General features: G+C 39.3%; 1 protein-coding gene across 7 annotated transcripts in view; it reads right to left on the bottom strand.

Moving 5' to 3' along the window:
- Positions 1-24,319, bottom strand: part of obsl1b (obscurin like cytoskeletal adaptor 1b) — a 40,843-nt gene that overhangs the window by 3,793 nt on the left and 12,731 nt on the right. For 3 of the 7 annotated variants that reach the window (XM_060876898.1, XM_060876903.1, XM_060876901.1), the window contains 23 exons: positions 23,873-24,145; positions 23,416-23,700; positions 22,856-23,152; positions 21,751-22,026; positions 21,263-21,538; positions 20,253-20,528; positions 19,523-19,798; positions 18,807-19,082; positions 15,836-16,108; positions 12,485-12,760; positions 11,559-11,834; positions 11,196-11,471; positions 10,821-11,096; positions 10,446-10,712; positions 10,040-10,306; positions 9,437-9,706; positions 8,419-8,685; positions 6,512-6,778; positions 3,216-3,328; positions 2,870-3,023; positions 2,395-2,556; positions 2,125-2,229; positions 1,775-2,041 (listed from right to left, as the gene is read on the bottom strand). In XM_060876898.1, the coding sequence (XP_060732881.1) occupies positions 1,775-2,041; positions 2,125-2,229; positions 2,395-2,556; positions 2,870-3,023; positions 3,216-3,328; positions 6,512-6,778; positions 8,419-8,685; positions 9,437-9,706; positions 10,040-10,306; positions 10,446-10,712; positions 10,821-11,096; positions 11,196-11,471; positions 11,559-11,834; positions 12,485-12,760; positions 15,836-16,108; positions 18,807-19,082; positions 19,523-19,798; positions 20,253-20,528; positions 21,263-21,538; positions 21,751-22,026; positions 22,856-23,152; positions 23,416-23,700; positions 23,873-24,145 (5,751 nt within the window). The remainder of the gene's footprint in view (positions 1-1,774; positions 2,042-2,124; positions 2,230-2,394; positions 2,557-2,869; positions 3,024-3,215; positions 3,329-6,511; positions 6,779-8,418; positions 8,686-9,436; positions 9,707-10,039; positions 10,307-10,445; positions 10,713-10,820; positions 11,097-11,195; positions 11,472-11,558; positions 11,835-12,484; positions 12,761-15,835; positions 16,109-18,806; positions 19,083-19,522; positions 19,799-20,252; positions 20,529-21,262; positions 21,539-21,750; positions 22,027-22,855; positions 23,153-23,415; positions 23,701-23,872; positions 24,146-24,319) is intronic. The other 4 variants (XM_060876899.1, XM_060876904.1, XM_060876900.1 and 1 more) reach the window with 4 other exon arrangements.

Genomic DNA, 24,319 nt, shown 5'->3' with positions numbered 1-24,319 from the left:
CAATTCAATTTTTTACATTTTTTTTAGAATTAAAAAATAAATAATTCTAATGTTGTTTATTATATTATTAATATAATAATAAATGATTTCATCCAAAGTGAATAAACAAGCCACAACTTCGCAAAGCATATACTGTAGGCAATTTGTATATTTTTGTTGATGAGAAACCTGTAAGTAATCAATATCTCATATACTGCTTGTCTTTGTTTATTTGAAACTGGTATATGTCATTGCCTTGTTTATTGGTTGTACTGCAATAATGCTTTATTAGCACACTGTCTTCCATTTGTTTTAATGTGCGTCTTAAATGTGCGCCTTGACACTACACACTAGAGGGCAGCACTGAGCTCTTCTAGACATGCTATATGGCCAAAAGTATGTGGACACCTGACCCTCATATATGTGGTCTTTCCCCAAACTGTTGAAATGACACAGTTGTATAGAATGTCTTTGTTTGCTGTACCATTACAATTTCCCTTTACTGGGAGAGGCCCAAACGTGTTCCACCATGACAAATATGAGTTTCATGAAGACATGGTTTGTAAATGTTGGAGTGAAGGAATTTGAGTTTTGTGTACAGAGCCCTGACCTCAGTCTCTCTGAACCCATTTGGGATTAACTAGGATACTGATTGCGCACCAGATCTTCTCATCTGACATCAGTGCCTGGCCTCACTAATGCTCTTGTGGACGAACGAAAACAAATCCCCACAGCCACGCTCCAACACTTAGTGGTAAGCCTTCCCAGAGGATTGGAGGTTATTATAACTGCAAAGGGGGGATTAAATCTGGAATAGGATGCTCAACAAACACATGGGTATGATGCTTAGGTGTCCACAATTTCTGACCATATATATTTATTTTTTTTGGTTCAGATTTACATTTTTTTTCAGACGTTAAATTAATGTTAATGATTACAAAAGTGGGGGGCACGGTGGCTTAGTGGTTAGCACGTTCGCCTCAAACCTCCAGGGTTGGGGGTTCGATTCCCGCCTCCACCTTGTGTGTGTGGAGTTTGCATGTTCTCCCCGTGCCTTGGGGGTTTCCTCCGGGTACTCCGGTTTCCTCCCCCGGTCCAAAGACATGCATGGTAGGTTGATTGGCATCTCTGGAAAATTGTCCGTAGTGTGTGATTGCGTGAGTGAATGAGAGTGTGTATGTGCCCTGCGATGGGTTGGCACTCCGTCCAGGGTGTATCCTGCCTTGATGCCCGATGACGCCTGAGATAGGCACAGGCTCCCCGTGACCCGAGGTAGTTCGGATAAGCGGTAGAAGATGAATGAATGAATGATTACAAAAGTATCTTCATTTTTGGATTGCTAATAGAGGGACTTCATTCATTCATTCATTCATTTTCTACCGCTTATCCGAACTATCTCGGGTCACGGGGAGCCTGTGCCTCAGGCGTCATATCTCAGGGCTCATCAGGCATCAAGGCAGGATACACCCTGGATGGAGTGCCAACCCATTGCAGGGCACAAACACACTCTCATTCACTACAGACAATTTTCCAGACATGCCAATCAACCTACCATGCATGTCTTTGGACCGGGGGAGGAAACCGGAGTACCCGGAGGAAACCCCCGAGGCACGGGGAGAACATGCAAACTCCACACACACAAGGCGGAGGTGGGAATCGAACCCCCAACCCTGGAGGTGTGAGGCGAACGTGCTAACCACTAAGCCACCGTGCCTAATAGAGGGACTTCATTTATTTAATTATTTTTTAACTCCACAGCTCCATGAGTATGTAAATTGTTCATTGATTTTCTCACCTTCCACAGTGAGTCTTGCTGAGGAAGTGTTTTCTCCAACCTGGACGCTGTACATGCCTGCATCCTCCAGTGCGACCTCCTGTATAACAAGTTTGCGATAACAACCTTCACTGCAGATCTCAAAGCGCTCAGAGGGCAGGATCACGTTGCGGCCTTGATACCAGCGAATGCTGCAGCGTGGGTTGGACACGGTGCAGTCAAGTAAGACCCGAGTGTTTTCCAGGGCCGTTTTGTCTTGTAGTGGCTTTACAATGTTCACAGGAAGTTCTGCAAAAAAAGAGAAAATCCTTGTAAGATCTTAAAGACATTGATAACTCTGACAACTCTGTCAAGGAAAATTAAATACTTACTCTCCACCTCTAGGTGAGCTTTAGACTCAACATTCTTGGCAACAAACTTGATTTCTCCTGAATCCTCTTCCTTAACATTGCACATAAGAAGAAAGTGCTTGTTTCCTGTGTTACAGGGATGAATATGACTGGCATTACAGGACTCTTATTGCATCAGGTACATTTTCTACATAAATTACACATTGATGAAACCCAAAGTAAATGAAGACTTTTAGAAATTAGAAAGTATTCTTTGGGATATGACTTTATGCAGAACTGAACACTTTATACCTTCCTGACGGATCTTGATGGTGCTGGTAGGTTTGATTCTCTCTCCATTCTTAAACCACTCTCCAGGTACATCATCCAGAGACACCTCACACATAAACACAGCATTCTGGTCTTCTTGAATGTCCAGATCTTCCAGACTGTTTAACACTTCCAGGTCTCTCTCTATTCCAAGAAGAGATTAAACATCTGCAGCCACTGTTTTACATGTACACACAATTCCTAATCTCATAACCTATAAAACTAAAAACCTCTTAGTCTAAGGGCAAATGTGAAAGAACTAGAACTTTAAAGAAATATTCCTGGTTTCCCACCCAAATTAACATGGGACCAGCATTAACTATTGTATTTCTCCTGCAGGTGGCAGTGTTGTGCTGAAAAACATTAAGCAGTGCATTTATAGCATGAAGTACTGTATGCACACACCAGCCTGCAGCAGTGTAACAGGTTTATGACTGTCATGATGTTCTTTTCTTACCATAAACTTCCACAGAGCAGGACGTGGTGGCATCTCCGGCATCGCATACATATAATCCAGAATCCCCAAGCTCACATCTCACAATCTGCAGGAAGTACTTCCTCCCCATGGAGTACATACGATGATTCTTCCCCGATTTAAGTTCTTCTCCATTCTGTTTCAGACAAGACCAGCACTGACCCTCAGGCTATCAAAATATTTCAATCCTATCTATGACGGATCTTATCTTGATGAAAGTAAAATGTAATGTAACAATCATATATGGTTCAGTAATATGTATTTAATACCTATGTCTTTAAAACATGTTTCTAAATCTTTAATTAATGGGATTTTGCAGCTTTCTTACCTTTGTCCACTTAACAGTGACATTGTATTTGGACACCTCACACTCCAAGGTGGCTCCTGTACCTTCTGGGAAAGTTTTATCCTCCAGCTTTTTCAGAATGGTCACTGGTGTTTCTGAACAAAGTGAGTGGGAAATGGTTTTCAGTGGTGAGTGAGTATTTCAGAGTATTGATTTAAAAAAGAAAAACAGTGCATGAAGAAATGATGGTCCAGTTTCCTATAAGTTATGTTTTATATGATCTCTTGGTATTGTAGTAGCTTAGCAGATATGGTGCGGTACTGGTGATTTGTAGCTCATGAAATGCCAGGAGCACCAGAGAGCAACTTTGTGGACCTGGAATAATGGACCTTACACTCACCAGCCAAGCTATTTGAATTAAATTCACTTTTTTATTTTTTATTTTTTTTATTATGCAAACAGACAATTACAATATTTACAGAAGAGAAATTAGATGCAAAATACAAATACAAAGACCAACAAAACATACATAACAGCCAGTACGATTTGGGTATGTGTGTGTGTGTGTGTGTGTGTGTGTGTGTGTGTGTGTGTGTGTGTGTGTGTGTGTGTGTGTGTGTGTGACTGTAAGTGTAACTGGGTATATATATATATATATATATATATATATACTGGAAATATATGAATAAAGGAGCATGTAGGGAAGTACAACAGACATAAATAGAGTAAAAATAAATATATATAAATCAAAGAGGAAAAAATAAATAAATAAAATAATAATAATAATAATAATAATAATAATAATAATAATAATTTTAATGACAATAATAATGATAAATATAATTATTAAAAGAGTTCATAGTTTATTTGAACTAATATTACAATGACACACTGCTTAGTTTTTTTAGGTTCAGGATTTAACCCCTTACATTTATAGGACATTTGATTAAGTATACCCAACATATAGAACATTTTGTGTACATGTTTTGACTGTAAATCTATATTCTGTTACCTTTTGAAGCAATTTGTTAGCCAATGTTCTACCCAAACCATTGGTTAAAAAAAAAACTCTAGTCTCTAAACTAAACCCCTAGAGTTTAGAGACTGTTGTGGAAACCTTTCTATGCCACTAACCACTATGCCACATTTAAAGTCACAGGGATCATACTTTTCCCCATTCTTATGTTGTTGTGAACATTCACCTGTATCTGCACAATTGACTGCACAATATAGGATTTATTAGTGTTTCTGGGTCGAAAAAATAGTTTAGCTAAACACAAGGTAATTGGTTCAAATAATTTCACTACTCCCTAACTAACATTACATCATTTTTTGCCTAAAGTAAAAAGAGGTTATGTAATAAATATGACCCTATATGTGCAATAATAGTTAGAAAAACAGATAAGGTGGGGCAACATAAAAGGGTACATGGCAGTCAATAAGCATGAGTCAAGCAAGGGACTAGAAATATGCAAATAATCGAAAATAATAATATAAATGATTTCTATTCTGTTTTTTTCTGTGCTCCACCGTTTACTTAATGCATTAATTTGACCATGCATAAAATTCCTTTTTCTATAGCTATGACGTTTTAGCATCAGCAATTTAAATATATTTAAATGTAGACTGGACTATTTTACATACGGTTATACCTGTGCAGACATGCATAAGGCAAACAGATTGCCTTAGGCTGACCTCCATTGCTCCTTTCAAGTGCTTATGAGCAGATAATGCTAATCTATTCTGTAGTATAATGATGGACTAAATGTAACCAGACTTAACTTGGCAATGGTCAGGTATGCACAGAGATCCCTTTGTTGTATTGGCATTTTCAATCTATTGTCATCCTCAGTGACAGTTCATAGACTCCAATAGATAATCCCTGTTGAGTGACTCGGCATACTAACGTATGCTTGATGAATGCTTGAAAAGTTTCAGTAGCTGCACTCTGGCCATGTGATCCGAGTCTTTTTATACGTGTAAGCTGATACGACGGAAGAGCCGCACTGAAAGCCGTTAATCCATTCCATTGTACTGCCATCACCGTCTGAAATTTAGCCATCTTGCATCATGTTAACTTGCATCATGCCTCAGCATCTTACCCTTTACTGTGAGTAACCTACTCACAGTCAAATTCCACCCCTTACAAGTTAATTGCTCTGAGAAGTCTTGTTGCAGTTTGTGGCAAATGGACTATTTCTGGTCATCGGTTTAAGTTTGGTGGACAGTGACCTTTTTTATCCAAATTTATACATTTGTGGAGTCCTGCATCATGCTAATTCGGGTAGCATTTGAGTTGGGTCAGCTACACTGATTTATTTTAACTGTCAAACTGTACCAGTTCAGTAGTATACTATAAGAATAGGAAAATAATAGCAAATCTTAACAACTACAGGGCTGTCAAGTGTCACGCATTGAGAGTGACAGTCACGCATTTGGGTCTTTTGTCACGTTCTCCTGCCACACATTGTATTTGTCACACAGAAAAACTGACTATTTATCATATATTTAATACGCCTCAGCGCCCAAAATGTATCTGTCCGCACCGCTGTCTCTGTGGAACCGAGCAGGAATCAAGCACGTCTCCCCTGGAGTTCTTAGTCGAGCCTGACATTTATCAGCCAATCAAAAAAAAAAGGCTACACAATAGCCAATCAGAAAATAGCACTATTGTATATGGGTAAGATTTAACGCAACAACCAATGAAAAAAAAACTATATTCATTAGAGAGGGTATTTTCGATGGTCGGTTTGAACAAAACCTCAACACGAAACAGCTTGTCTCTGGACGGGACATTGTCCTCAATCATGACCCTAAAAATGGCTGGGCTTGAGCCGAACTGTTTTAAATGGGAGCAACATTACAAATGATAAAAAAAAGGCAACAAAAAGGCAATAAACACTTACACTACATTAAACAACACCAGTCATAATCTCTCTCTCTCTCTCTCTCTCTCTCTCTCTCTCTCTCTCACACACACACACACACACACAAACAAATGAATAAATATAAATTAAACAAGTACTTTGTTTTTGGTTAAATTGCGGGGTGGTCTGGGGGTTCGGTTTGGTTTGTCACAGTTGCCTGTCTTTAAAACTTGAGAGCCCTGCAACTGTTGCTGAATGTTGATGTAGTGAATCAGCAGAATAATATAAAACAATACTCCTGCTGCAGCTTTGTACGTGATTTCACATAAATTTTAAAAATCTAAATACAGTAGATCACATAAACCTTTCTGAAAGTTCAAAGTTATAAGCTAGCATTGTTTTCTGCAGAATCAGGGTTATGCCACCTACTGTACATACAGTATGGGCTTTTATTATAATCAGTGTATTTACCTTTAATGGTAAGTCTAGCAGATGATCTTGCATTTTCGGTGGAGAACGTATAGGTCCCTGTGTCCTCCAGTGACAGGTTGGCTATGGTCAGGCTGTGCATGTGGCCTTTGGTAGTCACGCGCCAGTGGTTGTTGCTTTTGAGCCGATTTCCGTCCTTCAGCCACATGCCTTCCACGTTGCTGTGCGTCAGCTCCACCTCAAAGGATGCTGTCTCACGTTCAAAGGTTTGGATCTCACTCAGCCCTTTCCGTATTTTAACCTTTCGTGCTGCATGCATATAAAAGTAGTAATAAGTCAGAAACGAATTGAATTTTTTGTCCCCAGCATTATATTAAATCTTAAGTTCCAGGGTATGGCAACATATTTTGAAGTATTCCGAAACAGAAAGGCATTCCCCTTGGAAAAAAACTGGTTTATTTTTAATGGTTGGTAACACCACCCAAGATTTTGAAGGCCAGTGCATATATTTAGCTGCTATGAAAAGAGATCCAAATTCATATGAGGTGCCAATGACAGGCAAAGCACTGACTTTTCCCTACCGCATACCTATTTGTACAGCACCACAAGTAAAAAAAAATAACATTACATTTAGTAATTAAACTGTTGAATTGATCAGTTCTTTAAGAACTAGCTCCTCAAAAAAATTGTTTACGATTAATACAGTAAAACTATTCTAAAATAGTTAAATTGCAATATTGCTCCAAATTTAGCATCTTACTTTAATGCATTGAAATAAAGTTTACTGGTATTAAACATACTGTAATTTATCTGGTTTTAATTGTGTTTAATGCAGAGAATACATCAAAATTTCTAAATTACATGAGCGACATAGAATAATATGCTAAGTGTTTGTTGGGGCTGAATTTTAAGGAATTTGGAAAATAATATCTACTTTTTTAGCACAGCTTGGTTTGGAGATCTTTTATGGACCTAATTCTATGTTAGAAATGATTCCCTTATTAATTATTATTGTTTACTTTATAGACTGTATGAGTCCTGTATGTTCAACATACAGGATTCACTGGGAAGCTAAAGGAGACACTGGACAGAATTCAGACAACATTTTAGGGTATTTAAGAAACATGCCATTGTGAGTTGCTGTCAAATATACAAATAAACTGTGGTACAACCCTAAGATGTACCTGTTGCTTGATTTTTATGTCTTAATTTTTTTGTACTCTGGTATTTATCCCAGAAAGCTGAAAGACATTCTGTCATTCTGTGCTTTATATTACTTTAGTGAGAAATTAGTGTCCGTCGGTTTGTATACCAGTTTTATGGTGCACTATAACACCATATATTCTGTATAACAATATAATGCACTGTCCAGTGAATATGATGTGCCAATTTAGAATTTAGATTGCCCTATAAATGGAAGCATTCACCCAAATAGTGCACAATATGGTGTATGGTGAATAAATGGAAACACTGCATTAGAAGTAATGACTTTATAGAAGACATTTTCATGTCTGAGGCCTTTTCATTACTTTAAAATGTAGTTGATGTTGGAACTTGTAAATAGTACTGAACTCTCAATGCTAATATTGACATTTCACAGCCAATTCAAGGGGATTATAAATGCAACCACGAGCCGACCTTTCTCTAGCCCTCAAACCGGTTCTCATTTGACCCGCTTAACTGAATTATCATGGGCCTCTAATCTTATGTCAATACAGAAGAGTGCTCTGTGGGAATCATCTGTCGCTCAGCTGTTTCTGACTGTCACGCCATGGAACAGGCATCACTGATGTGGCTCTCATATTACTCTTACTCGGTTAATTGAATTGATATAAAGAAAACAACATCAGCAACACGGGCTCAACGTCAAAGCGGCGTTGCCAGCAACCACAGTAAACAAAGAATAGCAACGCATAGTGAGATAAAGACAGCAGCATGTGCAGACTCACGTTCCACGCTGAGACCGGCTTGTGTGCGGTCATGAAGAGTTTCACAGCTGTAAGTCCCACGATCGGAAAGGGCCAGATTGTGGATTGTGAGCGTACATTTTAGGCCACTTTGCTTCAGGGTGAACTTCGGACCCGGGTGAATGACCACACCTTGTCTCATCCACTGCACCTCTCCACATTCCAGGCTCAGCTCCACCTCGAGGATTGCCTCCCCAAATTCTTCTGCCACCACTGATTCCATTTTCTTTGTGAACAGCACCTGTTTCTCTGTACACAGTCAGTCTCTAATTGATCATCATTGTCTAGAGATGTTTTGCAAAGAGACTTTAATTTAACGGTAGGCTGTAGTACAAACATTTTCTTGCATATGCCTGCTATAGTACAGTATATAACTCGTGTCCCTAGAGCTATGCACATTAGAATGGCCACTTGCCTCTGTCAGTTACCAGTGGAATTCTAACTGGAGAAGCTGCTAAGTGCAAACCATTATAGGCACCTTTTCATCAAACGTCTACAGCTCATTATTTATTGCAAATATGTTGCCATGGCAGTAAAGACCTGAACAAGCATGCAAAGAATTTATTCAGTGTACCCGTTTCACACGGTTCATAGGTGTAATGGAAAAATGTTGTCCTGTGCTCATCAAAGATAATTCAAGAAAGTTTTGAAAGAAGATTCTTTAAAAAAGATACTGATTTTAATATGGAAATATACTGTAATTGATTACTGTGAAGAAATTTAATTATTAACCATCGACTAGTCCCTGTTCAAAGTCACCACAGCTGATCATCTGATCTACATATTTGATTTTGGCCAGATACCAGATACCCTTACTGACGCAACCATCCCATTTTATCTGGGCATTGCCCTGCACTGAGAGTTAATCTCTTGATGGCTAAGTTGCTTCCCTGCCCGTGAATTAAACACTGGTCATGGTGGTGAAAGCATGGGATCCTACTGCTGGACCACCAGGGACGTTTTAAGAAACGGAATTAATTAACAGTAAATAATATCTCACCTTGTACCCGTAGAATTGCTTTGGACGTCATGCCCTCGGCTTCTGCTGTCATCTTGCAGCTGTCCGATACTTGGCAATTTTTGATATACAGCATGTGGCACAGTCCATTACTTGAGATTTTAAACCTGTCATTTGATGTAACGGGCCAGCCGTTCATACACCAGACCATCTTTGCATCTTCTGGGGACACTACACACTTAAATGTTGCATCTTCTCCTTCCATTACGGTTATGTTGTGCAGCTCAGCAATAAACTCCACAACACGAGGGGCTTAAAATAACCAGAGAAGAGATTGTAGAACAGTTATGATAACTTGATCTTGAAGGATCAAGACATAAATATAAATAAAACAATAATGTGCAGTAAAACATGAAATATAGTTTAACTGTACTACTGACTCAACAGTAGGCCATTCATTTGGGGTTTAGAGAGCCCTCTGTGCAGAACAGGGAGGGGTTTTACAGCCTGATTTTCACTCGAATAAATCCTCCTCTGGTGTTCAATATAGAACATCAGATTTTTCTGTCAGTGTTGAAATATTGGGCTAGAATATCTATAGTGTTTTTCTGAACATGAAGAAAAGATCTTCAGTAAAATACTTACTTTTAACTACTACCGTTGCACATGTTCTCTCATCCTTTGATTCACATGTATATTCTCCTGCATCATCATCTGTTAGGTTGTGTATTGTGAGGCTTCTTTCTTGCCCATCTGCCCGTATTGTACAATGTCGGTTTGGTGTGATTTCTTGGTTGTTTTTTAGCCACTGGACATCTCCTTTGGATGTGTGGAGTTCACATCTCAAAACAGCATCACTACCTTTGAGCCCTACTAAATTTTGCAGTGGCTTGGAAAATTTTACCTTCATAGCTACAGGAAAATAATATAAACACACGGTTAATGGTTATCATACACCCCTGTTCCAGAAGCAATACAGATCTTAATAATTGTGTTGCCTAAGCATGCAAAAGGTTGAGTGACAAGGTAACACATATAGGTCTTAATTTACCTTTGACTTGAACACTGAAATGAGCTTTGTCTGTGCCCACATCACACTCATATTCTCCAGCATCTGATTTTTTAAGATTGTTTATAGTGAGGTAGTGAGTACGTCCATCACTTGTGGCATAAAAACGATGATCGCTGAGTGTTTCTCCTCCCTTACTCCATTGGACAGAACCATTATCTCTGTTAACCAGAGCACATAGTGTCACGCTTTCTTCTTCATAGGCAGCGATGTTTATCTCTTCTTTTTTGATGAACTTGAATGGTGGCTCTATAAAACAGAGAATGATATTTGGAGATTATAATGGGTATATGCAGTGTTCACATTTATATTCTTATGCTCCATTGATCATATTAATAGAAGTCTTGGGTAGCTTGCCTTGAACTGTCACCATAGTGTTCATTTTGTCATCAATGGCATCACACGTGTATTCTCCTGAGTCAGACACATGAAGGTTCGAGAGCACTAGTTTTCTCGTTGTGCCTCTTCTTTCGATACGGGTTCGGGCATCTTGTTGCAGTACTCTCCCATTACAGAGCCACTGAACCGCGGCATTCTCTCGAGACACTTCACATTCAAGAATCAGCTCGTTTCCAGCAACAAGTGAGCGGTGTTCTGGGGTTCTAGCCGTAAATAGTATAGACACCGGTACCTCTAAAAAGAACACAAGTATAGGCATTAGTGTATCATGCCTAGTAATGTAAGTATTATGTTTTCACCAACAGTAGTGACAGAGTGAGTTTTTTTGTGTACCTTGCACTGTAACATTAAAGACAATCTTATCATCCTTCGCATCACACATATATTCACCAGTATCACCTATCACCGCATTTAATATGATCAGAGATCTGAATGTCCCTTGTTCTTCAAATGTGAAGTGATCATTAGCCACAATTCTGTTCTTGTCCTTGTACCAGCAGACTACACCATTTGCTCTGGAAAGTTCACACTTGAGCACAATATCGTCTGACACTGAAAAGTGCCTGTGTGTTGTTATATCACTTTTGTGCAGAAATTTCAGTGGTGGCGCTGAAAAGAAGAATATTTAAAAAATGAATTAGGACGTGACCATTAATAAAGCTAGTTTGCTGTTCCTACTTTTGACAAGAAACTTACTATTTATTTTCACACTGAAATCCATGACATCATCTTTGGCATCACATAAGTATTGGCCTGTGTCTTCAACCCTTGATGAGTGGATTGTTAACTGTCGAGTACTGCCATCCTCAATAATGGTTATGTTACTGTTTTCCTCAATCTCTTCTCCATTCTTTTTCCACATGACTTCTGCATTTGATCTAGACACCTGACAGTCAAGCACTATGGTTTCTCCAACAAATCGTGCAACTTCATAGGCCATCTTCCTTGGCCGAATAAATCGCACTGGGGGTTCTGCACAAACAGAATGTGTCATCTTAAAGATCAGCTGTATTAGGATTAAAATGACAGCCATAAAAAAACAATGTGTAATACCAGCTACGCTATACAGCCGAATGTCTGCGGAAACCTGACTACCACACTATGATGTTCTTGTTGAACATCCCAGTCTAGATTTAGTCCCTACTTTGCTGTTATATTAACCTTCAATACTATGTGAAAATCCGCTAGATTTTAAAACATGGCTGTTTTTCCCATATAGCCACTAGCCCATTAGGAAGGCCTGGCACTGATGTCAGTTGATGAGGACTGGGGGGCAGATGGCAATCCAATGGTGTTCAATGGGGCTGAGGACTGGCCTGCGTACACGCCATTTTAGTTCTTCCACCCCAGCTTTGGCAAACCATGACCTCACTTTGTGGACAGGTACATTGTCATGCTGGAAAATGTTTTCTCTAGGCCCCTTAGTTCTATTGAAGTGAAATTCTACATAATTCAACAGCTTACAGTGACATCCTGTACAATTGTATGCTTCTGACTTTCTGGCAACACTTTGGGGGAAAAAAAACACTTATCAGTATGGTATGGTTCGGTGTCCACAAACATTTGGCCATATAGTGTATGATTTCTTTCATTTTCTCCACTCGGGGTGTAGATCTCAGCACCTGCAATGTTTACGAAGAATGTCACTGAGTCATCAACTGTGTCACACACATATTCTGCAGAATCACTGACTGTTGTCTCTGGTATAATGAGTCTTCTGTAAACACCATCAACTTCAAGAATTAGGTTGTTGTTCTCTTCTACCTCGAGCCCATTTCGATACCAGCGCACAGAAGCACTGGCTCTTGAAATTTCGCAGCTCAGCACCATCCTCTCTGACATTTGCTGGCACAGTTCCATTTGGGACTGGCTTGGGGAAACTATGCGTACTGGCGGTTCTGTAGGAACACATATATGGGGATCAGTGCCTGATGCAATCAGACAAATACAAACAGTATTTATACGGAACAGATCTAAAACAGTTCTAAACATGGTTGAGAATACAAGTAGTGGTGTTACATATTCATTACATAAACATTCAGACTACAAAACTAAAACAGTATATGCAATTTTTACACATTTGTAAAAGATAGAACTGAGAATAGTTACTTTAATGCCTTAAAGAAAATGTTGTGCAGTGTGGAACAATATCTAGAACAATAATGTGGAATGAAAACAGCACAATTTTTACCATGAAACTTTTCTGAATGTTTTCTATAAATTGGAAATTTTTATGAAATGTCACAGACTTTATCTTTATCAGGCATCGAGGATTTTATCAAGGCTTGGGACGACTGACAGTGTGATCAGGAATCACATATAGGTACCATCTCTTTTGATGACTATGAAGTTGAAGATGGCTGATTTAATGTCTGTTGGAAAATAATGTGTCTGCAGCTTCAAATAAAAAAGGTTTATCTCAATATCTGTTTCCTTTTTGCTCAATTTGTAGTCCATTGGGAACGTGGAGTATCACTTCACTGGCAAGGGAAGAATCTCGATTAATGTGAGAGATGGAAAGGTACGACGAAATTTCTAAATGTATTCTTCCTTACATCTATACAAAGTTTGGTCTTCAGAGTATCTGAAAAAATGCTTTGTTACACACTTAGTGGAGTTGTGCCAGAAATCTGGTTTTTGGAGTCCATTTATGTGTTTGAGGTTGCTATAATAGTTAAAAGTTTCATATTGACAAGTACCCCTTTTCCACCAAAAAGACCCGGGTGCTGGTTCAGAGCTAGCACTGGTGCTGGTTCAAAGTTGGTTCCACTGGCGAACCTTCTAAGAACCGGTTTGACTTTCCACCAGCTAGAGAGCCATCACACAGAGCCGAGTCTGATGTCACTGTATACGTGTCACGTTACACAGCAACTTTAGCGCAGCAGCGGCAAACACAAACACATCAACAATAGCGGATGTTGCTTTACTGTTAATGCTCATGGCTTTGTGAACCTACATTAACACCCAAATGCGGCGAATCCAATGCGTAGCTCCATGTAATCTGTATAAACGGAGGTAGTTATCGAGAAAGTACATAACGTTATTTTATTATTAACACAGAAAAAAGTTAGCCTTAGCATGTAGCTACTTACTGTCATGTGTGCTGATAATGTACCATATTGCGGTAAAGTAAAAATGTATTAAACATTAGTATACTTAAGGTACATTATCAAAGGTGCTAACAGTAGCCCCGCCCACAGCCCCAGACACAAGCGGTTCTTAAGTCTAGACCAGCAACGTTTTGGTGCTACTTAAGAACCACTTTTCCTGGTTCAGAGCCGGTGCTTTGGCTGTCGAAAAAGAAAGAACTGGTTCTAAATTAGGCTCTGGCTCCGAACCAGCACTCAAACTGCCTCGGTGGAAAAGGGGCAAAGGATGCAGGATTGATGTGAGTTGTTGACAGCAGTGATCAAGGTTGGCGTGGTGTGATTATGATGCCTGCAGATGCACATGTTGAATGCAAATCTGGGGTAGAACCTTTGGGCTTGGAACTGGTATGGTGGTCTGTTTTAAAAAAAGGTGAACAGAGAGTTTCAATTATTGGGTACTCCACTGGGGCACGGTGGCTTAGTGGTTAGCATGTTCTCCCCGTGCCTCGGGGGTTTCCTCCGGGTACTCCGGTTTCCTCCCCTGGTCCAAAGACATGCATGGTAGGTTGATTGGCATCTCTGGAAAATTGTCCGTAGTGTGTGATTGTGTGAGTGAATGAGAGTGTGTGTGTGTGTGCCCTGCAATGGGTTGGCACTCCGTCCAGGGTGTATCCTGCCTTGATGCCCGATGACGCCTGATATAGGCACAGGCTCCCCGTGACCCGAGGTAGTTCAGATAAGCGGTAGAAATGAGTGAGTGAGCGAGTGAGTGAGAGAGTGAGGGTACTCCACCTTCCTCAGATTCTCCAGAAAAGTCTGTGCCAAAGATACAGAGAGGATCAATACATCTTCCATCCAAGCTGTGGATCTTTGTGAGGGGTCATGGGATTATCTAATCTAGTATACATGTGTGGATTTGGAAAACTGTAGCTCCTATATTGAGGGAGTTACTGCAGAAGTACTGTGTATCTGGGTATATCTTGTGCAGCCCTGTTTCTGTGTAAATCAGTTCTGTCCCTTTTATTTCCATTAAGTTGTGTTTTTTTTTGCCATTTAATGCTGCACATTAAATTGGTAACCATTTTTAACTGGTATCTTGTCAAGGGTGTCTCTTGTCTCCACACTTGTTTGTGATTTTCATAGATATGATATTAAGATACTGGCAACTTTGGAAAGGTGTCCATTATTACAGTGACATAACAATTATGTGCCAGTAATGTTCTGGTGGCACAATACACAGCTGGCCTCCGACAAACACCGAAGTGTTCACCTGCTGAGTGTGAAGTGGCTGGGAAATTTAATGCTTCCAAGTCTGGGGAAGCGGTTCTCTTCTTGAAAGAAATAAGTTGAAGCCAGAGAGATTACTCCTGGTGGTTGACTTAGTACCTTTTAGTATTCATAAGCAATGAAAAAAAAGGTAAGTACAGTACAAGGGACAAATGGATCAGGTCAGCAGCAGCAGTTACAATCATTCTCCTGGTCTGTTGTGGTAAAACACGTTCTCAGTATTTCTAAAAAGTTCTCTGTTTTGGCCAAGATAGTGCCCCAACAGTACCGGCAGCTGAAATGAGATTCCTTTGCTGGATCACTGGGCTTACTCTCCAAGATAGAATGAGGAGCTCAGTGATTCAAAATACCCTTGACCAGGGCTGAGTGGGAAAGAAAAGTCTGGGCTGATCATATTGACCTGTTGCCACACTAGCCTCTACCAGGGTAAGCAGAAGGCATGAATGAATGAATGAATGAATGTATGAATGAATGAACGAATGAATGAATGAATTAATTCACCTGGTACATATGTTATATTTTTCTCCTTGTAAGTCAGGCATTTGCATAGTTAGCTTTCACAATTTCTGCTTACTTACTTCTCACAATTTTATATACCTTTTATGCTTAAATAGAAGAATTTTGAGTCATCAGCAGTGTCACAGACATACTCTCCTGAGTCCTCAACTTTGCTGTGAAGAATTTTCAGTCTTCTGTATGGACCTTCTGTTTTGAATTTCATATTTTCGCTTTCTTGAAGTTTCTGTCCATCCTTGAGCCAAGTCACTTTTCCGTTTGGTCGTGAAAGTTCACAGCTAAGGACAATTTCCTCAGGAACATGTCGATCAAGGTGAACATCTTCCTTGGGATAGATAATCATTACGGGAGGCTCTGTTGAATAATAAGCATCAGATTTATTAAACTTACAGTATAGGTTATTAGGCTATAATGTCTTGATTTTTTTAAGCATCTGAAAAGTAAATGCCAAGCTAAAAGAAACAGTCTGTAGTTTTATTTCAGCAAGTATTTCTATCTAATTAAACTGTACATCTTTGCACATGCTGTTTCACATGTCAGTTGATTGCTGATTTGCACGATACTTTATAATATCTCATGCAACTGCTGCTATAATACTATGTTCATTTCAGTATTCCATTAATATTGTTTGCACTGTCTTTTGTCCTGCACTGTCTTTTGTCCTGCATTGTCTTTTGTCCTGCACTTTCTTTTGTCCTGCACTGTCTTTTGTCCTGTCTTTTGTCCTGCACTGTTTTTTTAAACTCCTCCACTCAAGTGGAGGAGTTTAAGTATCTTGGGGTCTTCTTCACGAGTGAGGGAAGGATGGAGCGGAAGATCGACAGGCAGATCGGTGTATGTTCTGCAGTGATGAGGTCGATATACAGTACCGGTCTGTTGTGTTGAAGAAAGAGCTGAGCCGCAAGGCGAAGCTCTCTATTTACCAGTCGATCTAAGTTCCTACCTTGAGCTTTGGGTCATGACCGAAAGGACAAGATCCCGGATACAGGCGGCCGAAATGAGTTTCTGCTGGGCGCTCCCTTAGAGATAGGGTGAGGAGCTCGGTCACTCGGGAGGAGCTCAGAGTAGAGCCGCTGCTCCTCCACATCGAGAGGAGTCAGCTAAGGTGGCTCAGACATCTCTTTCAGATGCCTCCTGGACGCCTCCCTGGGGAGGTGTTCCGGGCATGTCCAACCGGGAGGAGGTCCCGGGGAAGACCTAGGACACGCTGGAGACTATGTCTCTCGGCTGGCCTGGGAACGCCTCGGTATTCCCCCGGAAGAGCTGGAGGAAGTGTCTGGGGAGAGGGAAGTCTGGGCATCCCTGCTTAGACTGCTGCCCCCGTGACCCGGCCCCGGATAAGCGGTAGAAAATGGATGGATGTCTTTTGTCCTGCACTGCTTGCACCAGGTTGCACAGTTGCACTTTATGTATCTAGGACTAACTTAACTTAAGTCCTTATAGCTCTGTCTTTGTGTTATGTAGCACCATGGTCCTGGAGAAACGTTGTCTCATTTCACTGTGTACTGCAACAGCTATATATGGTTGAAATGAGAATAAAAGCTTCTTGACATGACTTGACTTGACTTGTAGATTATTTTAAATATGCAGAAATTGAGAAATATACCATATACTTAAATCTTTTCTCTGGTATCATTCTTTTATATTACAGCTTGACTAGTTTACTTTGCCTGTATATGTTTGTATATGTGTATAGAGTATACATTAACTTTATTAGTATACCTGTAGACCTGTATTTTAAAGTACCTAAAATCAGCCAATAGTATGGCAGCAGTACAGTGCAAAAATCATGCAGATATGTGTGAAGAGCTTCGGTTAAAGTGCACATCAGATATCAGAGTGTAGAAAAATGTGATCTCTGAATTAATTCGTGACATGGTTATTGATGTCAGACTGGTTTGTGTATTCAAAAACTGCTGATGTCCAGCGAGGACTTCTGTTTCTGTCTGGGAAACAGACTGCCTGGTCTCTAAAGTTTACACAAAATGGTACAAAAAACATCCAGTGAGATCAGCTGAGAATGACCAGACTGACCGGAAGTCTGTAGTAACTCAAATAAATTCAGAAGACATGACACATCAAACTTTGAGATGGTCGGGCTTCAGAAAAAAGAACATGTTAGGTGTGAAACCTGACGTGATCTAGCAGTTCAGAACGAGTATCGAAGGCTATAACGTATGATGATAAGCAATTATGATGAGTCTGTGCATCAGATTTATGTTCTTGACTGACAGGAATGGAATCCAATGTGGTCTTCTGCTATTGTATCCCATCCACCTCAAGGTTTGATGTTTGTGCATGCTGTGATACTTGTCTGCTCACCAAAGCAGTAAAGAGTGATATGAGTTACTGTATTCTTCCCGTCAACTCCAACCAATCTGGCCATTTTTGTCAAAACTTTATACTCTAACCCTAACCCTATCTCAGGCGTCATCGGGCATCAAGGCAGGATACACCCTGGACGGAGTGCCAACCCATCGCAGGGCACACACACACACTCTCATTCACTCACGCAATCACACACTACGGACAATTTTCCAGAGATGCCAATCAACCTACCATGCATGTCTTTGGACCGGGGGAGGAAACCGGAGTACTCAGAGGAAACCCCCGAGGCACGGGGAGAACATGCAAACTCCACACACACAAGGTGGAGGCGGGAATCGAACCCCCAACCCTGGAGGTGTGAGGCAAACGTGCTAACCACTAAGCCACCGTGCCCCCCTCTGTGTAAACTCTTTAAATTGAATTAAATTAAATTAAATTCCCAGGAGATCAACACATTCTGAAATGTTCAAACCAGTCCTTCTGCTAGTCTCAACCATGCCATGATAAAGGTCACAGAGATCACACTTTGACTTTATTCTGTTGATAAAGAGCTGCATCTGTATCTGCATTTTCTTGCGTTGTGTTGTTGCTACAGTATGTGATTGTACAACTGCATGAATGTCCAGGTGTTCAAATGATCCTTAGAAAGCGTGAAGGCAAGAGTGTAATTTACTGGCAAGCATTTTCTGCTGCATGTTGAATATGTCAATAGTGCTATATTTACCTCGTACGTTAACCTTGAATATTAAGGCACTACCTCCTGCACGACATGTATATGTCCCAGCATCCGACTTCTGAACAGATTGGATGATCAGTGTTCGCTTTTTGTGGTCAGTCTCCATTGTGACTTTGTTATTGGTCTGTATCTCAACTCCATCTTTGTACCATTGTGTAGCGGAGTTAGACCTTGACACCTCACAACAAAGGACGAGGTTGTCTTGTTCCAGTACATTTTTGTGGAGCTCTTCCTCTGGGACGTAGGCAAATGTCACAGGGGGTGCTGCAGAAGAAAAGAATTACACGAGCTGATATCTGGAGTCCTATTTCTATCCATTTGTGTACATCATTTTCATATCAAGCATGCATTATCATCAAGTGCTGCTGATGGACTCCACTCTTAACAGCCAAACTAAGTAGAAAGAAATAGCATTAAATTAAAAGCTTTATGAGGATGAATTGCAGTTGGACATGCTTTTTTTCCCCTTGCATGACTCCTTTATAAACAGAAAGCACCAAGAAGATGGGTAGATTGCAAGTACAGCCAGCAAACATGGTAGAAATGTTGCAAATGGCTCTATGCATCTGTTTTAGGAAAATAATTATCTAGTATATACAGAAGCAGCAGAATGGAACCATTGATTTCAACCAATGAATGTCGGACAGTACACAATGATATTTGTTAGTTATAGGGCAGTGGTTCAGATAAACTTTGGATGTCACCTTTAATGTCCACATAAAACTCGCTGCTATCATCAGCTGTATTACAACTGTAAACACCAGAGTGGGAAAACGTGGCTGACAGGATAACCAATGTCCTCATGGTGTGCTCTGATTGGAAGAAAACTCCAGATTGAGGAAAGAGCTGAGTCCCATCCTTGTACCATTGGACCAGGGCAGTGGGCTCAGATATCTCGCACTGGAGAATGATACGTGAGCCTGCTTCAAATGACTTGGTCTTCTCAGTCTCAGGGACAGGTGTGAACGTCACTGGTGAAGCTAGGAGTGTTTTCATTCATTGAAAGAAACGGGATTACTATTGTTTTACTATTTCCATTGTTTTTAATGTTATGTGGCAGTTTATGAATGGATGAAGGGGAAAATGACAGTAAAAAAATATTTGCATATGAATGAGACGTTCTATTGTCCATTTGTTATTATGGACGGGGCATTTTGTTACATGTTGTTTGATATGTGGTGAATTTACCAGCAATTACAGTAAACAGTTAATGAGTGAAAAATATAAGAGCCCATAATGGACCCCTTTTACGGTTTGGTTTAAACAAATAACGTATGGTTTTATTTGAGGGATCTGTCATTGAGCACAATTTACATTTTCATTATTTGGTTATTTACATTTACTTGTTAAAGTTTTATATAAGGACAAAGCATTTAGTGGATGAAGCGTTATTTGTGTTAGTGTTTTTGAGAAAATATGCGGACTCAAAATCACCTGCAACATCCACCCTGAATGCTATGTGATCATCGCCAGCTTCACAGCTATACATGCCCGAGTGTTTGAGCTCAGCTGATTGGATGATCAGTGCCCTCATGGTGCCCTCTGATTTGATGTCAAGTCCAGTCTCTTGATGGAGAGGCATTCCGTCTTTGAACCAGGAAACTTGGGTAGCTGACTTAGAGATTTCACACTGCAGTATAATGGGGCAGCCTGCTTCAATGAACTTGTTTCTTGCCACCTCTGGAAGGGCTGAGAATCTTACAGGAGACGCTATGGAAATTTTTAAGATTTAGAAAAAATGTGACTACTGAATTAGAAGTACGCATATTGGAACATCTGTTACTGTACAATTTTTATTTGGATTATCCCAAGCACCAGTTAGGTTAGTCAAGGCATATTTCCTCTTTGTAAATGAAGTAATTGCATGATTTTTAGAGTAAACTACCTACAGTAGAAGGTTAAAGCCAGCCCCGGCATCAAGGAAAGAACTTTCAAGGAAATCAAGGATGGTATAATTTTGGCAAGCCAAATGTCACATGACAGAAACATGATTATTATGATCTTACATAATTAAGCTTGTCCCATGTGTCATGTCATTTGTAATAATCTACACTAATAGTTTACATCTGTTTTATTTTTTACGTGTAACTTTATTCCTACTGTCAAGCCTATTAAGTATAGTCTGATCTAAAAAATAGAAAAAAAATGCACCCATATTTATTTCTAATCACTATTCAGATGTATTTATATTTTTGCAAATAGGTTTCTTCAGGATGAGGGAGGTCTGTTCTGTTCATGCTTCCTACCCCCACCTATCACCACCTCCCTTGACACTGGGTATGGTATTAGGGCAGATAAACTTTAAAAGGGAATTTAATTGCAAATTGGAGTCTGTTTATATATATATATATATATATATATATATATATATATATATATATATATATATATATATATATATATATATATATTTAAAATGTAGTTCATTTTAATTTTAAAATCACCTTGACTGTCTATCTTGAATGGCACAGCATCATCAGGACTGCCACAGATGAAATGTCCGGTGTCAGAAAGCTCAGTTGATTGAAAGGGTAATTTCATCACATTTTCATCTCTTTGGATATTACTTCCACTGTTTATATGGAGTTCTGTGCCATCCTTATACCAGCAAACCTGGTTTTCAGAGTCTGAAATCTTATGTTCTGAAATAGATGGTGAGTCTAATTCACCGGACCTGTTCCTCTCCATCTCTGAAAGTGGTTTGAAGCTCGTAGATGCAGCTACATAGTTGTGAGTAGCATAAAGAGAAAATAATGTTGACTTGAAAGACAAAAAAGTTTTTTTTTTTTTTTTATAACCAATTCAAATGTAAATGCGAATAATTGAGTAATTATTATTTTGCATTTATGATTTTCCACTTATATAGTGTCACTGTGGTGTTAGCAATAATTTGGCTTTCGAAGCTATTGTAGTGTTTACAATCAATGATCACCTTCAATATCCACGGTGAATGTGACTGCATCAGCATCTGTCTTGCAGTCGTATGTTCCACTGTGAGATAATTCAGCTGACTGCACAGAGAGTTTTCTTATTGTACCTTCAGACTGAACCGAAACTCCAGCTTCAGATGACAGCTCATTTCCATCTTTGTACCAGCGTACTTGTGCATCAACATGTGAGACCACACATTCCAATATAAAAGGCTTTCCAACTACAGCTGATATGTTCCTCTGAACTTCAGTGATGGTAGAAAACATCACCGGTGGTACTGTGGGCATCATTATAGAGAGAGATACATGTAATTGTTAGTCCATATAAAGCATATGTGTTTAATTCTATGTATTTTATCTATAGAGAGATTATTAAGAGTTGCACCAAATCATTCCAATAACATGATTATATGTCATATAAGAGAAATTATGGTGCATTAAACGGCAATAAGAACCTATCGGCAACACTCAGTAAATCTAAGAGCAAATCTACGAATAAATAAACTTTGTAAAAGTAAAAAGACAGGAATCAGACGAAGGATGATGTGGATGTAATGTAACGTTAGTAGCGCAAGAGTAAATGATAAAAGCTTGTTAAATTCTAAAAATATTCAACAATGATGACAAACAGGCAAGAGATTACAAAGTAAAAAAAAAAAAAAAAAAGCGCCTGAAAATGTTGTACTACTTGCATGTTGGGTAAGAGGTTTGTTTACATGAAATTATTTAAGTATGCCTTTAATTATCATGCAAATTCCTGGACTCTTCAGATTATAATATCTCCTGGTTGGCCTAGTGTGCCATAGCATGTAAAATGCAATCAATAAATGAGTTATCATTTATTAACTGAATATCACTGGAATTCTATAGGTTTAAACTCAAAGATTTACCTCACACTTAATCCGGTTTCTTTTGCTGTTGCATGTTTAGTGTCTGAACACATGCAGCGAAACACATTTAAATAACATACAGTAACTGGCTCAGTTAAAAAAAAAATCTGAAATCGAAATAAAGTCAGCACAATGATTATTAGTGACCATTGCATGACTGAAGGGGTTAGTATTGTAATCAGATGGGTTGAGATATCAAAGATGACTGAAGAATCACCTGGTGGATCCACAGTACTCAGGATGTTGGTATCGTTTGTTTCGTAACTGTATTCTCCAGAGTCAGACAGGTCAGCTGATTTGATCTCTTCTGATCTGATCTCTTTTGATTGAATTAGAGATGCGGCGAGAGATGCATGGAGACAATCTTGAATTTGTTGTTGCTCTTGTCTGTACCGGTAGACCTGATCTCTAGTATATATAGCTTCTTTTTGTTCAACACTTTCATGGTCTGCTTCATTGGATGTCATTTCATTCTTCTGAGTCTCAGTGAGCGTTGAATCGTTCAGCCGTGCAGCTAAAGAGTTTAATTTATCATGTTTTAATTAAAGCAGCTTTTGTTTCTTGGTATGTTTGTATCATTTCTATATTTAACGCAATGCAAAAAAGCTATACAATTAAACTATAGTGGTCGCTGAATTCAATGTTTTCCTAAGGAATATTATTCAATATTACTATTATTTATAAATCTACTGTTTGTAATAAAAAAAGATTGTATGTTTAGTGAATTGAACTATGTTTTAGTGTATTCAACGTGGATTAAACTAGGTTTTAAATCACCTTTGACATACACCTTAAATTTTATGACATCATCTATTGCCTCACAGTTGTAAACCCCGGTGTGACCGAGCTCTGCAGTCGGAACTACCAGCCTCCGTATGCAGTCCTCTGACTGGATCACTAATCCATGTTTCGCTTGGAGTTGTATTCCATCCTTGAACCAACAAACTGGTGCATCCGGGTCAGATATTTCACACTGTAGTACTAGAGGCATACCATGTTCAATGGTCTTGGTCCTGCCAGTCTCAGGGAGGGGTGCAAATTTTACTGGTTTAGGTGAAGGTGCTTCAGTTTTGGAAAGATAAAGTCATAAAGTAAGTAAAAAAAAAAATGCATTCATTGAGAGCATAGCTGTGATGAATAACGTGGCCTTTCTTAATTAAAGAACGTCTGAAAAATACACTCTTACTTTTTTCATGCTAATTAATAGTATGCTAGACACATAGTCTTGAGTCACCTTTTACTTGGTCTTGATACATCACAGATTGATTTTTTGTCTCAGCTGTCAGCATCTCTTTGTGTGGTATTTTTAATAACTGGGCAAACTGTTCCTTTGAGGTCAGATTAGACATCATGTTTTTCCCATCTTGTTGCTGTACTACTGAAACATCTCCATGCCCAAAGATTTGGGCCTTCTTTTCATAGACCTCTCCCTGGTCTGTAAAACAGGCTGCTTCAAAGGCCTTCTCGTCTGACATGTCTTGAGCTGCTGAGATATTCGTCTTTGTAACTAGAGTGTGTCAAGTTGTGTATATAGAGAGATATGTATTACTACTACGGAAAATAAAACAATGACTCTGTCTAACTATAACTACCTCAAAGCTTTTTGTTACTTTATATTAGACATCGGCTAGCTTTAAAAATCTTTGACCTAAAAAATTAAATGGATTATTTGAAATACCAT

This window comes from Tachysurus vachellii, chromosome 8 (assembly GCF_030014155.1).
Source record: "Tachysurus vachellii isolate PV-2020 chromosome 8, HZAU_Pvac_v1, whole genome shotgun sequence".
Classification (NCBI taxonomy): Eukaryota; Metazoa; Chordata; class Actinopteri; order Siluriformes; family Bagridae; genus Tachysurus; species Tachysurus vachellii.
The sequence above is the reverse complement of the archived record's forward strand: the minus strand, read 5'-3'. Positions and strand labels throughout refer to the sequence as shown.